The 24099-nt window shown below is 44.1% G+C and overlaps 1 protein-coding gene across 3 annotated transcripts in view; it reads right to left on the reverse strand.

The window, feature by feature from the left end:
• The window catches only part of RNF121 (ring finger protein 121), a 90849-nt gene that overhangs the window by 12404 nt on the left and 54346 nt on the right, over nucleotides 1-24099 (reverse strand). For 2 of the 3 annotated variants that reach the window (XM_060176900.1, XM_060176901.1), the window contains 3 exons: nucleotides 23495-23603; nucleotides 21394-21501; nucleotides 19635-19755 (listed from right to left, as the gene is read on the reverse strand). In XM_060176900.1, coding sequence (XP_060032883.1) covers nucleotides 19635-19755; nucleotides 21394-21501; nucleotides 23495-23603 — 338 coding nt within the window. Of the gene's footprint in view, nucleotides 1-19634; nucleotides 19756-21393; nucleotides 21502-23494; nucleotides 23650-24099 lie in introns of all 3 variants that reach the window. The other variant, XM_007527505.3, reaches the window with a different exon arrangement.

Below are 24099 nucleotides of genomic sequence, written 5' to 3' on the forward strand. Positions count from 1 at the left end.
CTGACTCCTCACGTACAGAGTAGTCACTTCACAAGTGGTGAAGCAGGTCTGCAGGTGTCTTTCTCTCCCTCTCTCCGTTTTCCGCTCCTCTCTTGATTTCTCTCTGTCCTATCCAACAACAACAACAAAGAACAAAAAAGGGAAAAAAATGGCCTCAAGGAGCAGTGGATTCGTAGTGCCAGGGCATCGAGCCCCAGTAAGAATTCTGGAAGCAAAAAAAAAAAAAAATTCCTTAAAAAAAAATGCTTACAAAGAACCCAGTTGAGAGAGAAGTTGATGCCATGGATGAGAAATAGGAGTCAGATTATTAGGAGGCCAGGTGGTAGTGTACCTGGTTAAGTGCACATGTTACAATGCAGAGGGACCCAGGTTCAAATCCCCAGTCTCTACCTGAAGAGGGAAAGCTTTGCTAGTGGTAAAGCAGGGCTGCAGGTGTCACTCTCTTTCTCTCTCCTTGATTTCCTCTTTGATTTCTGGCTGTTTCTATACAATAAAAAAATAAATTAAATTAAAATAAAGGACTCAGACTTTTCAGTCTTGGGCAGGGGTCACTTGCGGTGTAGAGGAAGCTTACGCAGAGTTCTCTTTTGTATGCCAGGAATAATATGACCTCAGCTTCACCTGGGCTCAGAAAGACTATGAAAACATGTGAAAGGGAGGATTGTAGAGCTGTTAGTAGGCAGAGAGTTTTAGTTTTGCAAAATGAATTCCCCGTAAGGGTAATAATTGAAGAATGATGTAAGTGTACTTACTGCCATTGACGTGCACATTTAAAATCAGTTAAGATGTAAATCTGATGTCAGGTGGTTATTACTGTAATTTAAAAAAATGACTAGGCTGGTGCGGGAATTGGGTTGCAATGGTGCTTGCTATGAGGGCAGAACCTGGTCATTCAGCACTACAGCCCTGAAGCTGATAGGCCGCAGATGCTCAGGTCCATGCCACATGAGAGAACATTCCAGAGAATACTTGCCAGGAAAGCCTATCAGCACATCTAGTCCAGCCCCAGTTTTGTCAGGTGAGGGGACCCAAGGAAGAGAAGCAAGTCCCCTGAGGTGAGAGCTGAGCTGCTGCCTAAGCTGTTAAGAAATGATGTGTTTTATTTATCTATTTATTTATTTTGGATAGACAGAGAGAAACTGAGAGGGGAGGGGGAGATAGAGAGGGAGAGAGACAGACAGAGATACCAGCAGCCCTATTTCACCACTTGTGAAGCTTTCTCCCTGCAGGTGGGGATCACAGGCTTGAACCTGGCTCCTTGTGCACTGTAATGTGTGCGCTTATCCAGGTGCACCGCTGCTGGGCCCCTCAGAAGTGATTTCATAAATACCACTGAAATGCTGAATAAAAGCCCCATTTTTTTTTTAGGTTTACAGTAGGGTTCCTGTGACAGAATGCTTTAGGATGATCTTAATGGGAGGACTGCTCAGCTCTGGCTCCCTGAACCGGAACTGGGAATGAAACCTGGGCTCTCAGACCCTCTGACTGAATTCACATAACCATTATCCTGTTCCCCAGCCCATCTGAGATGCCTTCAGACAAAAACTGATGGCAGCAAGAGAAAAAAGGCTGCACTGGTGATTTACTTTGATCTCTGCCCAGCAGATCCAGAAGTATGAGGTAAGGTGCCAGGTGCTGTACCTGGTTGACTGCACATGTTACAATGTGCAAGGACCTGGATTCGAGTCCCTGGTCCCCCCACCTGTAAGTGCAAACCTTTATAGGTGAAGCAGAGCTGCAGGTGTCTCTAACTCTCTTCCCCTCTAGCTCCCCCTTCCCTTTCAATTTCTGTCTCTACCCAATAAATAAAGATAATATTTTTTAAAAAGAAGGAAAAAAGTGTGAGGTAAGTAAGACACAGGGCTCATTACAGCACAATGTGTTGCCAAGCTGCCCATCCCACTACACTAACACTAGCAAAAGAAGAACACCAGAGGGAGTCGGGCGGTAGCGCAGTGGGTTAAGCGCAGGTGGCGCAAAGCACAAGGACTAGCGAAAGGATCCCGGTTCGAGCCCCTGGTTCCCCACCTGCAGGGCAGTTGCTTCACAGGCGGTGAAGCAGGTCTGCAGGTGTCTATCTTTCTCTCCCCCTGTGTTCCCCTTCTTTCTCCATTTCTCTCTTTCCTATCTAACAACGAAGACATCAATAACAACAACATAACTACAACAATAAAACAACAAGCACAGGGAGTTGGGCGGTGGCGCAGTGGGTTAAGCGCACGTGGCGCAAAGCGCAGGGACCGGCGTAAGGATCCCAGTTCGAGCCCCCGGCTCCCCACCTGCAGGGGAGTCGCTTCACAGGCGGTGAAGCAGGTCTGCAGGTGTCTATCTTTCTCTCCCCCCTCTCTCTGTCTTCCCCTCCTCTCTCCATTTCTCTCTGTCCTATCCAACAACAAAGCAACGTCAACAATGGCAATAATAACCGCAAAGAGGCTGCAACAACTAGGGCAACAAAAAGGGGGAAAAATGGCCTCCAGGAGCGGTGGATTCATGGTGCAGGCACCGAGCCCAGCAATAACCCTGGAGGAAAAAAACAAAAAACAAGCACAACAAAAGAGAAAATAAATAAATATTAAAAGAAGAAGAAGAAGAACACCAGAAAGGCGTGTTTCTCAATCCTCCACCCCCACATGACTTTTGGGTATGAATGGAAACTACAGACTGGCTGTCACAAGCTTATGACCTCACAGTAATAGCTGGAAAAAAAAAAAAAACAGCCACTAGACACCACCTAATGTTTCCTTGACTTTCTTTTGAGTTATTCTGGTCCAGATTACAAATTTCTCTGAATAAGGCAAAACAAAGAGCTGTTCTTCATAAAGAGCACTGTAGAGGAATGAAAAGGAACTGAGAATGCTTGCAAGTGCAATTACAAAAACCCATGATTTCATTTCTAGGGAGCCTGAAATTAGCCACTGATCTCTTTTGGCCAAAGCAGATGGCTCTGCTGGGCAGCATAAGGTGACTCGGATCTTGAGCCTAACCGTGGTATAGTGGGAGAGTTCTAAAATAAGCTGTAATTCTCTAGGTTAGAACCTGTGCTCATGGGGTGTGCAGAGCTATGGAAAAATGACTGAAACTGATGTGATAAACACACACAAGAGAAATTATTCCGTCTAAAAAGTTGAGGAATTCTGACACATCCTACCACCTGGGTAAATCTTGAGGACACTGTGCTAAATGAAAATAATCCAGTCACAAAGGACAAATGGTACCTAAGGCCCCAAGTAAATGAGGTACCATATCTAGAAAGGTCGAATCCAGAAACAGAAAGTGAAAGGACAGCCAGGACTGAGAAGAGGGAGGACGGCAGACCTGTTAACGGGCAGAGAGTTTTAGTTTTGCAAAATGAAAAGAATTCCCCGTACGGGTAATAGTTGAAGAATGATGTTAATGTACTCACTGCCATTGACATGCACATTTAAAATCAGTTAAGATGTTGTGTAGTTATTACCATAATTTAAAGCTGAAGGAGGCACCTGGTCACTCTGCACACTGAAGATCATTAATAACAGAGGCTGCCAGGGAGCTAACTCAGCAGAAAGAAAGCATGCTTCCATGCAAGGCCTTCACGTTCATACATGAGGCCCTGGTTCAATCCCTGACAACACAGGAAAGCACGAAGGACAGATGAAACTCCATGAATGTTGGAACAACGCTTTGGAGCCTCTCCCTCCCTCAAAAAAAGGAGGAGTCGGGCGGTAGTGCAGCGGGTTAAGCGCACCCAGCGCAAGGACTGGTGTAAGGATACCGGTTCGAGTCCCCAGCTCCCCACATGCAGGGGAGTCGCTTCACAGGTGGTGAAGCAGGTATGCAGGTGTCTGTCTTTCTCTCCCCTCCCCCCGTCTTCCCCTCCTCTCTCCAATTTTCTCTGTCCTATCCAACGACATCAATAACTACAACAATAAAATAACAAGGGCAACAAAAAGGAATAAATAAATAAATAAATAAATAAATAAATAAATAATGCTCTCCTCTCCTCTCCCGGATCAACTAGAAATACCAAAGGAGACCACCCGGACCAAAACAAGACAGGACTAGAATGACCACAGGAACCCAGTAAATCACCCGTGAGTACAAACAAGTGTGGCTGGTGACAGAGAGGAGAGAGGGGCCTAAGGAGAGATTAAGTGACTGCTAACAGTTCAGCAGTTTATCAGTTGAGACACCACCTCCAGTCTGCTCCACCAACAAGGGGACAGCTGAAGGGAGGAAAGGACTCCCCAGAGACTCACCAAGTGCAACTCTGAGTCTCCATTGCTACTACCCTCAGAATCTGGAACAGCAACAGGGAGGGACACCAGGGGACAGAGATCTAACCGGGAAACTCAGGAGAAGACCTATACCTCGGTGGCATAGCTGAGGGGCTGTGAAAGTCTCTTTGCATAACCACTGGATTATCTCTGCCACACCCTGCTTTATCTCTTGGTCAGTAGTTAGTGATTAAGCTAAGAAGCCTATTGATAGTTTAAAAGGCCTCAGGCTCCCATAGCCTACAGGGAAGGAAAAAAAAAAAAGAAAGAGGCTTTTAAACCACGGAGCTCCAACACAGGGATTGAAATAACTGTTAACTTCCACCACTGTGAACCCTTTAATTAACTTAGACACAAGTCAATCCAGGCAATAGTGATCAATAATTTGAAAAGTACTGATAAAAGGGAACTCATAACATAATATATAAAATGGTTAAAACAACAAGAAAAAATATTGGAGAATCGAACCAGGATAAGAGTCCAGCTAAAAGTCCTCCAGAGGGTGAAGCACAAAACAACGAGTTCAACATCCAAACATTAGCTAAGGAAATAATAACAGGAGTGAGTAAAGAATTTGAAAAAATTGTAATCAGAAATGCAAGAACAACAAATGAGAATATGGAAGAAAATACTAATTATCTCATGGTTATCAGAGAGCTGAAAGCTGAAATCGCTGAGCTAAGAATGCAACTAGCTGAACAAGCTAAAACAGTATCAGAGCAGGGCAACAAAATAGATGAACTCCAGAAAACAGTAGAGGGCAGAGAGAATAGAATCTATGAGGCTGAAGACAGAATTAGCAAGATTGAGGATGAATTAGAGACAACTAAAAAAGAAGTAAGAGATCTCAAAAAGAGATTAAGAGATGCTGAAAACAACAACAGAGTCCTATGGGATGACTTCAAAAGAAACAATATACGCATTATTGGCATACTAGAGGAAGAAAGAGAAGGAGAGGAAGAAAGCATTTTACAGGCCATAGTAGCTGAAAACTTCTCTAGTCTAGACAACATCAAAGATATAAAAATTCAAGAAGCACAGAGCAACCCAAACAGAATTAACCCAGACCTAAAGACACCAAGACATATCATACTTAGAATGGAAAGGAATAAGGATAAAGAAAGGATCCTGAAGGCTGCAAGAGAAAAACAAAGAGTCACCTACAACAGCAGACTTCTCCATACAAACACTACAGGCCAGAAGAGAATGGCAAGATATCTATTGAGTGCTCAATGAGAAAGGCTTTCAGCCAAGAATACTGTATCCTGCTAGACTGTCATTCAGACTAGATGGAGGCATCAAAACCTTCTCAGACAAGCAAAAGTTGAAGGAATCAACCATCACCAAGCCTGCCCTGAAAGAAGTTCTGAAAGGTCTCCTATAAACAACCAGACCACCACAAATAGGACATATATAAAAAAAAAAAACTCTAAAACTCTACAAGAATGGCATTAAAATATCTTCAATCTTTGATATCAATAAATGTCAATGGCCTGAATTCACCTATTAAAAGACACAGAGTAGGAAGATGGATCAGAAAACACAACCCAAGAATATGCTGTCTACAGGAAACCTACCTAACTCAACAAGACAAACACAGACTTAAAGTGAAAGGATGGAAAACTATCATACAAGCCAATGGCTCACAAAAAAGGGCAGGAGCAGCTATTCTCATATCTGACATGATAGACTTTAAAATACATAAGATTAAAAAAGATAGGAATGGACACTACTTAATGCTCTGAGGATCAGTCAATCAAGACTTAACAATTATTAACATCTATGCACCCAAAGAGAAGCCATCTAAATACATCAAACTTCTACTGAAAGAGCTACAGCAATATATTAACAGTAACACAATCATAGTAGGGGACTTCAACACCCCACTCTCTCAACTTGACAGATCATCCAGGCAGAAAATCAATAAAGACATAAGGGAGCTAAATGAAGAGATAGATAAACTAGAACTATTGGATATTTTCAGTCATTCATCCCAAGAAACTGGAATACACATTTTACTCAAATCCACATGGGTTATTCTCAAGGATAGACCATATATTAGGCCACAAAGACAGCATCAGCCAATTCAAGAGCATTAAAATCATCCCAAGCATCTTCTCAGACCACAGTGGAATTAAACTAACACTTAACAATCAACAAAAGATTAGTAACAGTGCCAAAATGTGGAAGCTCAACAGTACACTTCTTAACAACTTCTGGGTCAAAGAGGAAATCAAGGAAGAAATCAAAATGTTTCGAGAGTTCAATGAAAATGAAGACACAAGCTATCAAAATATTTGGGACACAACTAAAGCAGTCCTAAGAGGGAAGTTCATAGCTATACAAGCACACATTAGGAAACAAGAAAAAGCACAAATAAACAGCCTGATTGCACATCTTAAAAACCTAGAAGAAGAACAACAAAGGAACCCTAAAGCAACCAGAAGGACAGAAATCACTAAAGTTAGGGCAGAAATAAATAACATCGAGAATAGGAAAACCATACAAAAGATCAACGAAAGTAAATGTTGGGTTCTTCGAAAGAGTAAACAAAATCGACAAACCTGTAGCCAGACTCACAAAACAAAAAAGGGAGAAGACCCAAATAAATCGGATAGTAAATGAAAGAGGAGATATCACAACAGACACTGCAGAAATTCAACATATCATGCGAGGCTTCTATGAACAACTATATGCCACCAAGCTAGAGAACCTGGAAGAAATGAATGATTTCCTAGATACCTACCAACTTCCAAAACGAAGTAAAGAGGAAGTGGATAACATGAACAGGCCCATCACAGCTAATGAAATTGAAACAGTTATCAAAAATCTCCCCAAAAGTAAAAGTCCTGGACCAGATGGTTTTACAAATGAATTCTACAAAATCTTCAAAGAAGAACTAATACCTCTACTTTTAAAAGTCTTCCAGAAGATTGAAGACACTGGAATACTCCCTGCCAGCTTCTATGAAGCCAATATCACCCTGATACCAAAAGCAGACAGGGACACAACCAAAAAAGAAAACTACAGACCAATATCTCTGATGAACATAGATGCTAAAATATTGAACAAAATTCTAGCCAACCGGATACAACAGTATATCAAAAAGATTGTTCATCATGACCAAGTGGGGTTTATCCCAGGCATGCAAGGTTGGTTTAATATACGTAAATCAATCAATGTGATCCACCACATCAACAAAGGCAAGACCAAAAACCACATAGTCATATCAATAGATGCAGAGAAAGCCTTTGACAAAATACAACATCCCTTTATGATCAAAACACTACAAAAAATAGGAATAGATGGAAAATTCCTGAAGATAGTGGAGTCTATATATAGCAAACCTACAGCCAACATCATACTCAATGGCAAAAAACTGGAAGCATTTCCACTCAGATCAGGTACTAGACAGGGCTGCCCACTATCACCATTACTATTCAACATAGTGTTGGAAGTTCTTGCCATAGCAATCAGGCAGGAGCAAGGAATTAAAGGGATACAGATTGGAAGAGAAGAAGTCAAACTCTCCTTATTTGCAGATGACATGATAGTATACATGGAAAAACCTAAGGAATCCAGCAAGAAGCTTTTGGAAATCATCAGGCAATACAGTAAGGTGTCAGTCTACAAAATTAACATTCAAAAGTCAGTGGCATTCCTTTATGCAAACACTAAGTTAGAAGAAACTGAAATCCAGAAATCAATTCCTTTTACTATAGCAACAAAAACAATAAAATATCTAGGAGTAAACCTAACCAAAGAAGTGAAAGACTTGTATACTGAAAATTATAAGTCACTACTCAAAGAAATTGAAAAAGACACAAAGAAGTGGAAAGATATTCCATGTTCATGAGTTGGAAGATTAACATCATCAAAATGAATATATTACCCAGAGCCATCTACAAATTTAATGCTATCCCCATCAAGATCCCAAGCACATTTTTTAGGAGAATAGAAAAAATGCTACAAATGTTTATCTGGAACCAGAAAAGACCAAGAATTGCCAAAACAATCTTGAGAAAAAAGAACAGAACCGGAGGCATCACACTCCCAGATCTCAAACTGTATTATAGGGCCATTGTCATCAAAACTGCTTGGTACTGGAACATGAACAGACACACTGACCAGTGGAATAGAATTGAGAGCCCAGAAATGAGGCCCCACACTTATGGACATCTAATCTTTGACAAAGGGGCTCAGACTATTCAATGGGGAAAGCAGAGTCTCTTCAACAAATGGTGTTGGAAACAATGGGTTGAAACATGCAGAAGAATGAAACTGAATCACTCTATTTCACCAAATACAAAAGTAAATTCCAAGTGGATCAAGAACTTGGATGTTAGACCACAAACTATCAAATACTTAGAAGAAAATATTGGCAGAACTCTTTTCCACATAAATTTTAAAGACATTTTCAATGAAACGAATCCAATTACAAAGAAGACTAAGGCAAGTATAAACCTATGGGACTACATCAAATTAAAAAGCTTCTTCACAGCAAAAGAAACCACTACCCAAATTACCAAGAGACCCCTCACAGAATGGGAGAAGATCTTTACATGTCATACATCAGACAAGAGTTTAATAACCAACATATATAAAGAGCTTGCCAGACTCAACAACAAAACAAATAACCCCATCCAAAAATGGGGGGAGGACTTGGACAGAATATTCACCACAGAAGAGATCCAAAAGCCTGAGAAACACATGAAAAAATGCTCCAAGTCTCTGATTGTCAGAGAAATGCAAATAAAGACAACAATGAGATATCACTTCACTCCTGTGAGAATGTCATACATCAGAAAAGGTAACAGCAGCAAATGCTGGAGAGGGTGTGGGATCAAAGGAGCCCTCCTGCACTGCTGGTGGGAATGTAAATTGGTCCAACCTCTGTGGAGAACAGTCTGGAGAACTCTCAGAAGGCTAGAAATGGACCTACCCTATGATCCTGCAATTCCTCTCCTGGGGATATATCCTAAGGAACTCAACATATCCATCCAAAAATATTTGTGTACACATATGTTCTTGGCAGCACAATTTGTAATAGTCAAAACCTGGAAGCAACCCAGGTGTCCAACAACAGATGAGTGGCTGAGCAAGTTGTGGTCTATATACACAATGGAATACTACTCAGCTGTAAAAAATGGTGACTTCACCGTTTTCAGCCAATCTTGGATGGACCTTGAAAAAATCATGTTGAGTGAAATAATTCAGAAACAGAAGGATGAATATGGGATGATCTCACTCTCAGGCAGAAGTTGAAAAACAAGATCAGAAAAGAAAACACAAGTAGAACCTGAAATGGAATTGGCATATTGCCCCCAAGTAAAAGACTCTGGGGTGGGTGGGTGGGGAGAATACAGGTCCATGAAGGACAATAAATGACATAGTGGGGGTTGTATTGTTAAATGGGAAACTGGGGAATGTTATGCATGTACAAACTATTGTATTTACTGTTGAATGTAAAACATTAATTCCCCAATAAAGAAATAAATTAAAAGTAAATAATAAATAAGAAAAAACTTAAAAAAAAAAAAGAATATAGAGGCCCAGGAAGCTGTGAAGCAAGTGTACATGCAAAAGGTCTTGAGTTTGATTCCTGGCATCCCACATACCCAGATGATATTCTGGTTGTGTGTTCGTAATGAAAAAACAAATTATAGATATATACACACACACACACGCACACGCACACGCACACACACCTCGCAAAATCTGAGTTGGAGTGGCTTAGTAGTAGCAGTAGAACATAAGTGTAAAATCCAGGCCCAGGAAGCTGTGAAGCAAGTGTACACGCAAAAGGTCTTGAGTTTGATTCCTGGCATCTCACATACACAGATGATGTTCTGGTTGTGTGTCGGTAATGAAAAAACAAATTATAGATACACACACACACACACACGCACACGCACACGCACACGCACACGCACACACACCCCGCAAAATCTGAGTTGGAGTAGCTTAGTAGTAGCAGTGGAACATAAGTGTAAAATCCAGGCCCATGGGAGTCGGGCTGTAGCGCAGCGGGTTAAGCACAGGTGGCGCAAAGCACAAGGACCGGCATAAGGATCCCGGTTCGAACCCCGGCTCCCCACCTGCAGGGGAGTCGCTTCACAGGCAGTGAAGCAGGTCTGCAGGTGTCTATCTTTCTCTCCTCCCCTCTGTCTTCCCCTCCTCTCCATTTCTCTCTGTCCTAAAAAAAAGAAAAAAAAAAAATCCAGGCCCAGGAAGCTGTGAAGCAAGTGTACATGCAAAAGGTCTTGAGTTTGATTCCTGGCATCTCACATTCCCAGATGATGTTCCGGTTGTGTGTTGGTAATGAAAAAACAAATTATAGATACACACACACACACACACACACACACACACACACACACGCACACACACACCCCACAAAATCTGAGTTGGAGTGGCTTAGTAGTAGCAGTAGAACATAAGTGTAAAATCCAGGTTTACTCTCTGACTAACATAAAAATGCAGAAGAACACACATTGTTTGAACACACGAAGGAGTAAAAGGCTGGAGCTTCTACTCTCCCTCTAAGTTTCTTTTCCTTCCCCACAGCAATAGTCAGATTCTTGCTTCAAAAGCAGGATTACTTTTCTTTTCTGGTGACAGGGTGATCAGACCCAGGATTCATATATGTGAGACATACATTCTACCACAGCTATACCCCCAGCCCCCGAAAGCCAGAAACATTCTGAGGTTTTTGAGACCCACTTGTGGGGCTGAGAGGGCTCACCTGCTGGCACATGGCTTCCTGTGCACTGTGCCCTCACTGTACAGGAGCAGCGGGGTGGCACTGTGGAAGTTCTGCAGCTGGTGAAGCAATACTGTGGTGTCTTTCAGCTTAATTTTATTTCTTGTTGTTATTTATCAGAGCACTATTTATGGTGATGCTAGAGATTGAGCCTGGAACCCCTGGAGCCTCAAGTATGAAAGCCTTTTTGCATAACCATTGTGCTATCTCCCCAGCCCTGCGGTATCTTTTTTGTTGATGTTGCCATAGGGGTTTCAGAACTCTGAGTAAAATTTTCCAGAAACTAAGAGACAGGAGCAGGAGAGAGGGAAAGATATCATAGTACCAAAGCTCCCTCCAGCAGTGGGGACAAGTCTCACCTTGGGTCATGCACTATCCAGGTGAGTTATCCTGTCAGCCCTGGTGTCTTTCCACTTCTCCTTTTCCTTTCCCTTTCCTTTCTTTTCTTTTCTTGCCTCCAGGGTTATCGCGGCTCGGTGCCTGCACTACAAATCCACTGTCTCTGGAGGTAAACCCCCCCCTATTTTTGCTGCCCTTGTTGTTGTTGGATAAGACAGAGAGGAACTGAGAGAGGAGGGGAGCACAGAGGGGGAGAGAGAGAGACACCTGCAGACCTGCTTCACTGCTTGTGAAGTGACCCCCCACAGGTGTGGAGTCGGGGACTCAAACCAGGATCGTTGTGCCAATCCTTGAACTTCACGTCATAAGTGCTTAAACCACTGCACTACTGCCGACCCCCGCATCTTTCATCTTGCTATGGCTGTTTATTCATTTCTCCTCTCATCAATAAATAAATAAGAATAAACAATTGGACCAGGCACTAGCTCACCGAGGTTTGAGCCTCTGGCATCACATATTGCCGGGCTAGGTGAGGGTGTTTCTTCCCGGGCACGTGCTCTCTGGGTTGGAGAGAACTTGACCGGAGCCAACCTGGGCTGCTGCTTACTCAGTGACTCGGGAGAGGAACCAGGAATTCGTGGCTCAGTGGGAACGCAATGCAATGCCTTTACTGATCAGAGAAAACACCTTTATCTCTATTGAAACAGAAGTGGCAGGTCGGAAAAGGAAATGGCTAGGAGAGGGGCTGGAGAGGAGAAAAGAGCACGAAGGTAGCAAGCTTCCATGTAACCAGTGGGGATTAAACCAATGCCCTGCAGGCAGGGCGGGTCTCAGGCATAACAATGATTCTGTAAATAGACCACAGCGTCAAGCAATGCAGGGGACGTAGCTAATGACCAACAACATATGAGCACCATGCATAGCAGGTGCTGAGGAGTCACACCTCCCCTCTCTCCCTCTAGCTGGAAGAAAAGGAAGAGGAGGGGAGTCGGGCAGTAGCGCACTGGGTTAAGTGCAAAGCATAAGGACAAGGACCGGCGTTAAGGATCCCGGTTTGAGCCCCCGGCTCCCCACCTGTATCCAACAACAATGCCATCAATAACAACAACAATAATAGCTGCAACAATACAACAAGGGAAACTAAAAGGGAATAAATAAATAAGTATTTTCTTAAAAAGAGGAGGAGGAGGAGGATATGGGAAGTGATGGAATCATATAGGCATGAAGCCCCAGTGAAGTCTTTGTTAAAAAAAAAAAAGGAAAAAAAGAAAAGTGGGGCCAGACAAAATGGATTGAAATGGGGGCGATTATGCTCAGTGAAATCAGTAAAGAGATGACAACTACAGGGTGTTTCACTCATATATGGAAAAGTAACTAAAATAGGGAGTTGGGCGGTAGTGCAGCAGGTTAAGCGCACGTGGTGTATGGGGGTGGGGAACGGCCTAGAGTCCCAAAGGCAGCTGGCTGCAATTTACTTACTATGAAACAAAACTTGTTACTAGCATATCTACAGCACAATCTAATGTTTTAATAGAGAAGGAATTTGAGACTTTTACATAGCAACAACGTCTTTTTAACCTTTTGTTACACCCATTCAAGATGGAGTCAGGAAAGGAAACCTCAGGCATGAGAATAATTAGCATAGCCATTGTGCGATCTACCATTTCTAATAGAGAAGGTAATGGAGAGTTTTACATATCAACAAGTCTATTTAACCTTTGTTTAGCCTAACTTAGTTAAAATATATTGATTGTTAACTAATTTTTACCTCAGACTTTAAATGTAAGTTAATTTTATCTTTATGAGAATTACGTTGAAAACCTTTTTCATTTAACTTTGACTAGTAAGAATTTAGCCTTAAAGTTACTGTTTACCAAATTTTAAACATATACATAAACATGGTCATTAATACACAAGGAGAGAAACCTTTGTTACGAAGACATGTCATTTTAAACACGAATTTAAATCTATACTGTCTTAGTTGTTGGGGGGGGGTTCACCATCCGGAGGTGGCTTCCCGCGCAGCTTCACTTCTAGGAATTGCAGGTTGCGATCTCTGCACGAATCTCTGCGTACTCTAGCTTGTCTGCCTTCAGACCGGACCGGCAGCTGGAGATCTCGTGTGCCCAGTTGCGGCAGGTAGCCTGGGGGTCCGGGAGGCCCGGGATCATTCCAGAATTTATAGCAAGAGGGCAGGCGGGCCAGCATTGTAGAAGGCGTGGGCCTAGGTGCCCAGGGGTGGCGGTCATGATAGGCCGCCGCAGCCCTGCCCCATGGCCCTGCCATGTCTGCTGCCCTGCTCGCAGTGGCCGAGCAGTGTGGAGGGATCACACGTCCAGTGCCCTGCGCCACGCGGTGGAGAGCCGGCTCCTGTGGGCTGGCCTCGGGCTCTTGCCTGTTGGCCTCGGGCTCTTGCGTGTTGGCCTCGGGCTCCAGGGGCTCTTGTGTGCTGGCGTCGGCCTCCTGCGGGCTGCAGGGCTGCGGGCGCGGTGCGCGGGGTTGTCTGGGCGCAGCCGGCTGGCTGGCTGTTTAACCAGGTGGAAACAGCAGCTCCGTGCCTCACCTCTTGTCCGCTGGCTATTCCCGCTGGCTGTTCTGAGTTCGCCCGAGCGAGTGGAAACCACAGAGTGGTCCAGAGATAAATGTTCCAGAAACAGCAAAACAGTCTCGTGAAGAAAGAGCAGAGGCCTTTGGAGATCTCTTCACAAGCAGAAGAGAAGGCCATAGTGCATAGGTAGCCAAATTGTCTTTACTTATCTGAGAGATGCACAGGTCAGGTCCACGTGGGCGCCATCTGTTGTTAAATATTTGGACGGCTCCAGCTGGCCCGGCTAGCTTCACGGGTGGGTAACAGAGATGCGGAGACAACGGCTGGGCAGGGAAGCTGTATTTCTTTATTCACGAACAACGATTCATAAACTAAACCAAACTAATCACCAAACAGAACTCTGCTGTCTCTTTGCAGCGGCGCAAGCACTCTCTCTTACTCTGGAACTCAGGAACCCTCTCCAACTCTGTCACTCTGGAACTCTGGCGGGTTTCCTTGGGGCGGGGCCAGGCGGGCCCGCAAAATTAGCAGGCCTGATCTAATTCTCTTGACGGGGGAGAACTAGAACCCAATGTAAAGCATACAACACTAATGTTAAATTAATATTTTTATTTGAGATTAATACCAGGCTGTAAGACGACAGTATGATTCCATACCACACCCACCGAAGTTTTATACCCCTACCTTCTCACCTCCTTTTGGAGTTTTCACAAAAGAAACAATTTACCTATTTGTGCTTTTTCCTCTTCCCCAAATCCATATGTATCAGTTGTATAGAGTCCACATATGAGTAAAACCCTCCAGTCGTTGTCTTTCACCTCTTTACTTAATTCACTAAGCACAATCACCTCCAGGTCCATTGATTTTTCCCAGAGGACAAAATATCATCGTTTTGGTTGCATCGTTTTGGTAAGTAGTATTCCATGGAATATATATCCCAACAATTTCTTTAACCAGTAAATCAACATTACTAAAAATTTAAAACCTGCAGCCTGGGGCATATTCTCCTGGGAAACACACACACATACCACACGCACACACCCCACCTCACCCCACACCATACACACAAACACACACCACTGTTGGTATGCATGAGACCCCTTCTGTTTCATTTGGTTTAAATCCCCCCTGCTTAACACTATTCTATTTACATAACCACTGTTAACAAGTTCCACCTTCCCTCCAGGGCATTGGTGGTTCAGTGATAGGATTCTCGCCTGCTCCACCCCCCCTCCTTGTCACACCCTGATCCCCTCTTTGTCACACTCTGATTTTCACCAGTCACTTTTCTCTCCACCCTCTCTATGTCACATCCTGTTTCCACCTTACTTGGCAAGTATATATAAAGACAGCATTGTGAGTTTTACAGTACAGTACCTTGAGTTTAGCTTAGCTCGTTTTAGATTGTGCTGCGTCCTGCATGAATAAAGAGATACTGCCTACAGCTCAACCATGAGTCCCAGGTCGTCTGTTACCCGCCCGTGAAGCCAGCCCGGCGAAAACAACATAACCTGTCGAAAACAACACACCACTTGGTCCAGGAGTTTGTAAGGAAGCACTGTAAGGATAACCCAGTGCTCTGGGTTGGGAAGAAGTGTAAAGGCAGCATAAGCTGTCTATCTATCCCATATTGGAGAACATTCTCCTAGACCACTGCCTGGTCTAATCTGCTGTCCCACGAAGCCCTGCTACAAAGTCTGTCACTAAATGTCAGCATTATTTGCTGTGGAAAATAGTGAAGAACTGGAGATTCACCAACTCCAGCAAGTCAATCTAGTCTTCTTCTGACCTGCTGTCCACCCCAACGCATACATACTCACACTCACACACACACAGTGGGAGATGGGAGAACAGCAAAGTGCTTCTCCATAGTAAGGGTCAGCAGGGTCACATGTTTTGGGTATTAGTTTCTGCTTCTCTGAGTCATTCTTCAGAGGAATTACCAAGGGAAGAAATAGACTCCCATATAAACTGGATATAGGTTTGCCTGGGGCATAGGGGAGGTGACAAGATGCTTCTGAGGAACACAAGCTCAGGTCTAGATTTGTGTAGGAAAGGAGAATAAATGTGGGTTGCAGGTGGTGAGTGTGAGAATTGCACCCACTGTACAGGGGGAGACTCAGTTTAGACACATTGGTAAGTAGCCTGGGAGGTGGCACAGTGACTGGAGTACTGGACTCCCAAGCATGAGGTTCTGAGTTCAGTCCCAGGCACCGCACATGCCAGAGTGATACTCTAGTGTTCTCTCTCTCCCTCTCCCTTCCCCCCCATTAACAATGAATGTTTTTTAAAATGAATAGAAGAGGGAGTTGGGCGGTAGCACAGTGGGTTAAGCGCACGTGGTGTAAAGCACAAGGACGGGCGTAAGGATCCCAGTTCGAGCCCCCCGGCTCCCCACCTGCAAGGGAGTCGCTTCACAGGTGGTGAAGCACATCTGCAGGTGTCTGTCTTTCTTGCCCCCTCTGTCTTCCCCTCCTCTCTCCACTTCTCTCTGTCCTATCCAACAACGAGAACAATAATAACTACAACAGCAATAAATACAACAAGAGCAACAAAAGGGAAAATAAATAAATAAATAAATATTTTAAAAAAATGAATAGAAGAGGGGGCCAGTGGTAGTGCGGTGGGTTAAGCATACAAGGCACAAAGCGCACCAACTGGCATAAGGATCCCGGTTTGAGCCCCCGGCTCCCCACCTGTGGGAAGAGGTTGCTTTACAGGTGGTGAAGCAGGTCTGCAGGTGTCCATCTTTCTCTCCCCCTCTGTCTTCCCCTCCTCTCTCTGTCCATTTCTCTCTGTCCTACCCAGCAACAACGATGGTGATGACAACAGCAATAATAATAACAGTAATAAACAACAAGGGCAACAAAAGGGAAAAAAATAGTCCCCAGAAGCAGTGGATTTGTAGTGTAGGCACTGAGCCCTAGCAATAAGCTGGAGGCAAAATAAATGAAATAACTAACTAAATAAATAAATAAATAAACAAAAGTATCAGTAAACTGGCAGCCTGGTAGGTCAGACTGACCCCAGCCCAGTGCTCAGGGTTTATTGTGCTGCTATCGTCCGTGTGTGATTGTCTGACTTCATTCTGACCCTTATGCTCTTGTGCTGGCTTGTGGCCAATGTATGTTGTGAGCCAGTTCTGAGTCCTGCTGCTTCCCCCAACCCCAACTGGAGAAAGCTTTGTTGCTGTGGTGTCTTTTTTTTTCTTTTCTAAAACCAGAACTGTGGGGAGGGGGGATTGAACGTGGGACCTAGGAGCCTCAGGCATGAGAGTCTGTTATGACCATTATGCTGTCTCCCCCACCCTGTTGCTGTGGTGTCTTTCCCTCTCTCTTTCTCTCCCTATCTGAAAATGTCAGTTTCAAGCAGTAAATGACAATAAATAAATAGCACAGACGAAGGGTAACTGTTGTGATCTCATAAATGGAAGGAGAATGTTAAGTGTTAAGAGCTGAGCAAGGTAACTGAGGTGTTTTAACCACTTTCTATCCTAAAGAGAAATTCTCCCATCGGGTCTCTTAAGGAAGCTGTACTTTATCATTATGAAGGGTTATCGTTTTGTAATCATCAGTACACCCAAAAATTCTTCCTAAGAGTATGGAAAGAGGTCCACTTCAAATCCCACTAGGGGAAGGAAAGAGTGCCGATTTCATCTCCTAGAGAAGCGAAACTGTGGATCAACACTTGAACTCAGTTCCATTTGGACAGAAAAGGAATTATGTAGATTGGTTATTACTGAACCAACTGAGGGAACTAGTGATAGGTTAGTTTAAAGTTGAGATAAAAAGAGGTAAGTATTCCTGTAAAAACAATAAGAAGAAAAAGAAATCACTAGAGGGTAAAGGACAGGAGACTGGGAAGAGTAGCTCTGAAGCTAGCTATGCCACAGAAGTAGTTTTAGCCAACAACTATTGTAGAAACTGAAGTTAAGGGGCCAGGTGGTGGCACACCTGGCTAAGTGCACACATTACAGTGCACAAGGCACAGGATCAAGCCCCAGTTCTCACCTGCAGGGGGAAAGCTTCACAAGTGGTGAAGCAGAGCTGCAGGTATCTCTCTATCTCTCTCCTTCTCTATCTCCCCCTCCCCTCTCAGTTTCTCTCTGTCTCCATCCAGTAATAATAAATGAAAATTTAAAAAAGGAAAAAATCAAAACCTCATGGATCGGTTTAAACACACACACACACACACCACACACATGCGCGCACATACACACACACCACACACACAAAACCTTAAGTCTACACAAAGTAAAAAAAAAAAAAAACAGTAGGAAACAGCTAAAACACAGGACAGTTGAGCGGGAGGGTTGGGCAGGCAGTGGCATACTTGGTTAAGTGTACACATTACCATGCTCAAAGACCTGGGTTCAAGAGCCACCCCCTCCCAGTTTCCCCACCTGCAGGGAGGGTGCTCCACAAGCAGTGAAGCAAGCACTGCAGATGTCTTTGTCTTCCCCCCTCCTTGCAATTTCTCTCCGTCCTACCAAACAAAGAAAAAAGGAGGGAGTCAGGTGGTGGCGCAGCGGGTTAAGTGCATGTGGCTCGAAGCGCAAGGACCAGCATAAGGATCCAGGTTTGAGCCCCCAGCTCCCCACCTGCAGGGGAGTCGCTTGACAAGCGGTGAAGCAGGTCTGCAGGTGTCTATCTCTCTCCCCCTCTGTCTTGCCCTCCTCTCTCCATTTCTCTCTGTCCTATCCAACAACAACGACATCAATAACCAGAACAATGTTAAACAATAAGGGCAACAAATTGGAAAATAAATAATATAAAAAAATTAAAAAAAAAAGAAAAAAGGAAAAAGTGGCTCCCAGGAGCAGTGGATTCATCCTGCAGGCACTGAGCCCCACTGGAGGAAGAAAGGAAAGGTCCCAGGTTCAATCCAGCGCCACCATAACCCAGAGCTGAGGAGTGCTCAGCTGGTAACAAAAACAAAACAAAGAAAAAAGACAAAGCAGTTATTCAAAGAAGAATCCAGGAGCCAAGAGATAAATCAGTGATGAGAGTATGCCCTGCCACAGGTGAGCACGAGGTTTGATTCTCAGCACGCAGGAAGCACTATGGACAGTACCAAGGGAGCACCAGTTGGTAAGCAATGCTTTGTTGTCTCTTCACTTCCATCTGGCCTGGCCCCCACCCCAAACATCTAGAATTTTAAAACTGGATTGGGGGGAAGACGTTAGCAAGGACAATGCCTGCTTTACCTGCGTACGCACAAGACCCATATCTGAGCCCCCTACATGCCACATGTACACAGTGCCCAGGCAAATATGAAACATTAATTAGTATTGCTGAGTGACTATTAACTCCCTCCTGGGTAAAGTGGTAATTCCTATAATGATACCAAAGTATAAAAACTCTCTGGGGCCAGAGAGAGAGCTTACTGGGTAGGCTGCATGCCTGGTCATGTGTGTGTGTTGCCAGGTTCAAGCCCTGGCACTGCATGGGAGTGCCAGAGCCTCACAGGAAGGCCTGGTCCTGTACTGCCTGCCCATCTCTCAGCTTCCCTCTAGCTGAATGAAAAAGTCGACCCTGGGGCAGTGAAACTGTGGGTACACAGAACTTCAATACACACACAATTTTATTTTATTTTTAATCCCAGGGCACGTCTGAAGCCTGATCCTAAATTTTAAGGGAGGAATCTCCACATAAGCCAGGCACATCTTGAAGGATTTTATACCAACTCTCTAGAGATGGCAGGGGACCCTATGAAGCCCAGGTAAACTCACCCCAATGGTAGACGCCATGTAGTCTGCACACATTTCTGCGAAGTCCCGCTCAAGAACTCCATAGTAGAGGCCGTAGAAGAGCAGGGAAATGCCAAAGTCCATGGCATCTTCTGGTTTGATCCTGGGAGAGAAGTAAGGTTTACTTGAGACGCAAGTGCTTTGGACTAGGACTTGAACACACAAGGTAGTGCCTAGTTAGATGGGTCAAGGCTTGAGCAGTATTGATAAACTGAGATGTAACCCAGCCTATAGCTTGTTTTTGTATAAACAGTGGGCACCCTTTGAACGGGCCAGCATGGTGAGCAGAGGCCAAGCAGGAGATCCCCACCTGTCTCTCTTCCCTGGTCCATTCCCAGGGTCTGCTTTCTCCTTCTGGAGACCAGGACTTTGCACTACCAAGAGCCCATAATGCTGCCATCTACGTGCAGTGATTGGTCCCACTACTGGTAATTCCTACGGATTATTAAGAATTGGCTGACTTCTGTCTAAAGAACCAGAGCAATGTTTTCAGGTAGTGCGGCTCAATTACTCATTCTTGATGCTTTAATTAATTTACCAGAACACTGTTCAGCTCTGGCTTATGGTGGTATGGGGGATTGAACCTGGGACCTTCGAGCCTCAGACATGAGAATCTCTTGCATAACCACTATGCTGTCTCTGTTGCCCCTCTTCATGCTGCTTTAGTGCAGTCATGGACAACATGTAAACAAACATACCTGACTATGTCCCAGTTTTTTTTTTTTTTTTTTTACTTATAAAGACAGTCAACAGGACAATTTAACCCACAAAACAGTTTACTAACAGAAGTCTAGCTAAACAAAGATGACAATAAGTGATATCATATTTACAGGGAAAATGGCTGTGCTAAGAATGGTAGAATGATGGCAACAGACTATAATAATAATAATTATTATTTTTTATTTCTTTATTTATTTTATTTCTTTATTTTATTCTTTATTTTATTTCTTTATTATTATTTCTTTATTTCTTTATGTTTTACATTCAACAGTAAATACAATAGTTTGTACATGCATAACATTCCCCAGTTTCCCCTATAACAATACAACCCCCATTATGTCTTCTATCATCCTTCATGGACCTGTATTCTCCCCACCCACCCACCCCAGAGTCTTTTACTTTGGTGCGATATGCCAATTCCATTTCAGGTTCTACTTGTGTAACTATAATAATTATTATCCTTAATTTTTTTTTTTTTTTTTGCCTCCAGGGTTATTGCTGGGCTCGGTGCCTGCACCACGAATCCACTGCTCCTGGAGGCCATTTTTTTCCCCTTTTGTTGCCCTTGTTTTTTATTGTTGTTGTGGTTATTATTATTACTATTATTGATGTCACTGTTGTTGGACATGGAAAGAGGAGGGGAAGACAGAGAGGAGGAGAGAAAGACCCCTGCAGATCCCCCGTAGGTGGGGAGCTGGGGCTGGAACCAGGATCCTTACGCCGGTCCAAGCACTTTGTGCCATTTGCACTTAACCCGCTGTGCTACCACCTGACCCCCTATCCTTACTTTTATCGTATGCTTTCCCACTAAAACATACATTTGAAGAACATATAATCAATGACATGGGATTGGAACTTTGTCACAGAGAGCAGGACTCACCCTCCCAGCATGTCCCCTCTCCTGGTGCCACATTGCTTTTGTTAATAGCCAGGACTTTCAGCAGAAAGAAAGGTCCATCCCTCCAGTCCCCTCCCCTCTTCCCAAGCACCATCAAGATCAAAAGCAAAGGGTTCTACTCACTTGAAAAGTAAGTTAAGACCGAAGAGTGTAAACATGACAGCCATGTAGCCAACGATGCCCGTAGCATAGCTGATTTTATAAATCAAGAGGAACCACTTATAAACCAATCTGGAGAAACGAGAGAAAGTTAGTGTACTTGACACAGAAACTCTGGCAATCAGATCTGCTCAGCAGTCTCCAGTCTACATCAATGGGAACAGCAGGCTCTTAACAGAGCAACTTTAGTTACTATACAAGGCTGGTTTCTCCCTCAACCATAGAAATACCCACGTCCACTAGGGAACATTCTCCTGGGTTTTTTTTGTTTTGTTTTTTTAAATATTTATTTTTATTTATTTATTTATTCCCTTTTGTTGCCCTTGTTGTTTTATTGTTGTAGTTATTATTGTTGTTGTCGTTGTTGGATAGGACAGAGAGAAATGGAGAGAGGAGGGGAAGACAGAGAGGAGGAGAGAAAGATAGACACCTGCAGACCTGCTTCACCGCCTGTGAAGCGACTCCCCTGCAGGTGGGGAGCAGGGGGCTCGAACCGGGATCCTTAGTTCAGTCCTTGCGCTTTGTATCACGTGCGCTTAACCTGCTGAGCTACCACCCGACTCCTCGTGTTACTTCTTAACATGGCTCCATAGTCTCACACATGAGCAATACCATCACTGAGCAGCCGATCCAAGCCAACTTTTTTTAAATTTTAAATATTTTATTTATTTACGAGAGGGACAGGAGAGAGAGAAAGAACCACACATCACTCTGGTACATGTGCTGCCAGGGATTGAACTCAGGACCTCATGCCTGAGAGACCAACATTTTATCCACTGCGCCACCTCCTGGACCACCCAACTTTTGACTCATTCTTTATGTTAGAGAGAGAAAGGAGTGAAAGGCGGGAGGAGAGACAGAGAGAGAGAGAGAGAGAGAGAGAGAGAAAAAACACCACTATTCTAGCCTCCATTGGAGCTTCCCCCAATGCTCTGGTGCTGAAGTACAAAACTGGTACTCAAACCCAGGGCCGTGAGCATGGCAAGGGTGAGCTCTACGGGGTGAGCTAATCTCCTGAGTCACATCTCTCTAATTATTTTACTAAGGCTACTTTAATGAGAGAGAGAGGGAGAGAGAAAGATACAGAGAGAGATAGAGAGAGGCACTAGAGTACTGCTCAGCTGTGGCTTATGGTGGTGACAGGTATTGAACCTGGAACCTCAGAGCCTCAGACAGAACCATTATGCAATCTCCCCAGCTCTGAACTGCATCTCTTACAACAGTAAACCCACTGCACAGAAACGTCTTTCCTGGCCACCTCCTCATTAAACTGAGCATTTCTTCAGGGTTAGGATAATGATTTTAGGGGATATGAGTGGGGGTGGGAGGGATCATGTTTTATCCAGCTCTGCCCCCCATGCTTAGTAGAGGCTTGATACACATAGCAGGTGCTTGGTGAATGACCCAAGAAGAAGGTACTGCTTATAGAGTGGGGGCAGACAGCATAAGGGTTATGCCTCTCAAGCCTGAGGCTCCAAAGTCCCAAGTTCAATCCCCTGCACCACCATAACCCAGAGCTGAGCAGTACTCTTGTTAAAAATAAATAAATAAATAAATTTGTCAAGTGTCACTCATTCAGCAAACATACATAGAGCAGGCTGCTGTGTGTCAGGCCCTGTGGTAGAGCCTGGACATATCAATCAAAATGACTTTTGATCGCATAGCTGCAGCTTAGTGGGGGAGCCAGACACTCAGTGTAACATTTAATAATACATCGTGATGAGTTCTAGGAAGGAAAACTACCTGTACTAAGAAAGAGTGTAACAGAGATAATAAGAAGGGTTCAGAAGAAAATTTTAAAATGAGATCACAAGATCACCAAGATTTGCTTACTTGTTTTGACTGCTTTTAGTATAAAGAGACCTGCCACTGATAAGACATCCAGTTTGTGTCTGTGAATAAGGGGAAGGTCTCCTAATCAGATTTTTAGGTCGGGTCCCAAGCCCAGTCATTACATGAGACAAAACTGTACTTCCTCTTCTTCTCACATCCTCCCTCCCCTGCAATCAACCTGTTAGCCTCCGGAAACCTAGCCCCGAGCCCTTTCCAATCCCCAATTGCTCACCTGGGGGTTGTCTGTACTAGAGGTTTGCGGGTAGCTCGGAAGGTGACAAAGGCGGTGACAGCAGAAAACAAGATCCAGATCACAAGGAACCTCCACCAATGCAGCTTCACTGTGAAATAGAGGGGAACAACCCACATCTGAAAGAGGGTCACCATCTGAAACACAAACACAAGCACTTCAGCACTAGCCAGGTCCCTCAAAGCTCTGTCCACAAAGCCGGAGTGTACTTGCTATTTCCTTTTAGTCTGCCAGGCTCCTACAGTTCCACTGGATTAAAGCACCTCTACCAGTGACTAAAGTCAGAAATCTGGAGGGACCAGCTGGTGCCTCATTGCAGTGCACAAGGACCCAGGTTTAAGCCGCTGGCCCCCGCCTAAAGGGGGGAAGCTTCATATGAGCAGTGAAGCAGGGCTGCAAGTGACTCCCTGTCTTTCTACTTCTATCTCCTTTCTTCTCAATTTCCGTCTCTGTCAAAAAGAAATAAATGAATACTTTTTTATTGTTTAAAGAAAAGAAAAAAATCTGGGGCTGAGCCTGGCCCCTCCTGTCCATCCCTCGCCTGACTACGTAGACATTCTTTCCCTTCCACGTGAAACCTTATCTCA

The sequence above is a fragment of the Erinaceus europaeus genome, chromosome 17 (genome assembly GCF_950295315.1).
Source record: "Erinaceus europaeus chromosome 17, mEriEur2.1, whole genome shotgun sequence".
Lineage (NCBI taxonomy): Eukaryota > Metazoa > Chordata > Mammalia > Eulipotyphla > Erinaceidae > Erinaceus > Erinaceus europaeus.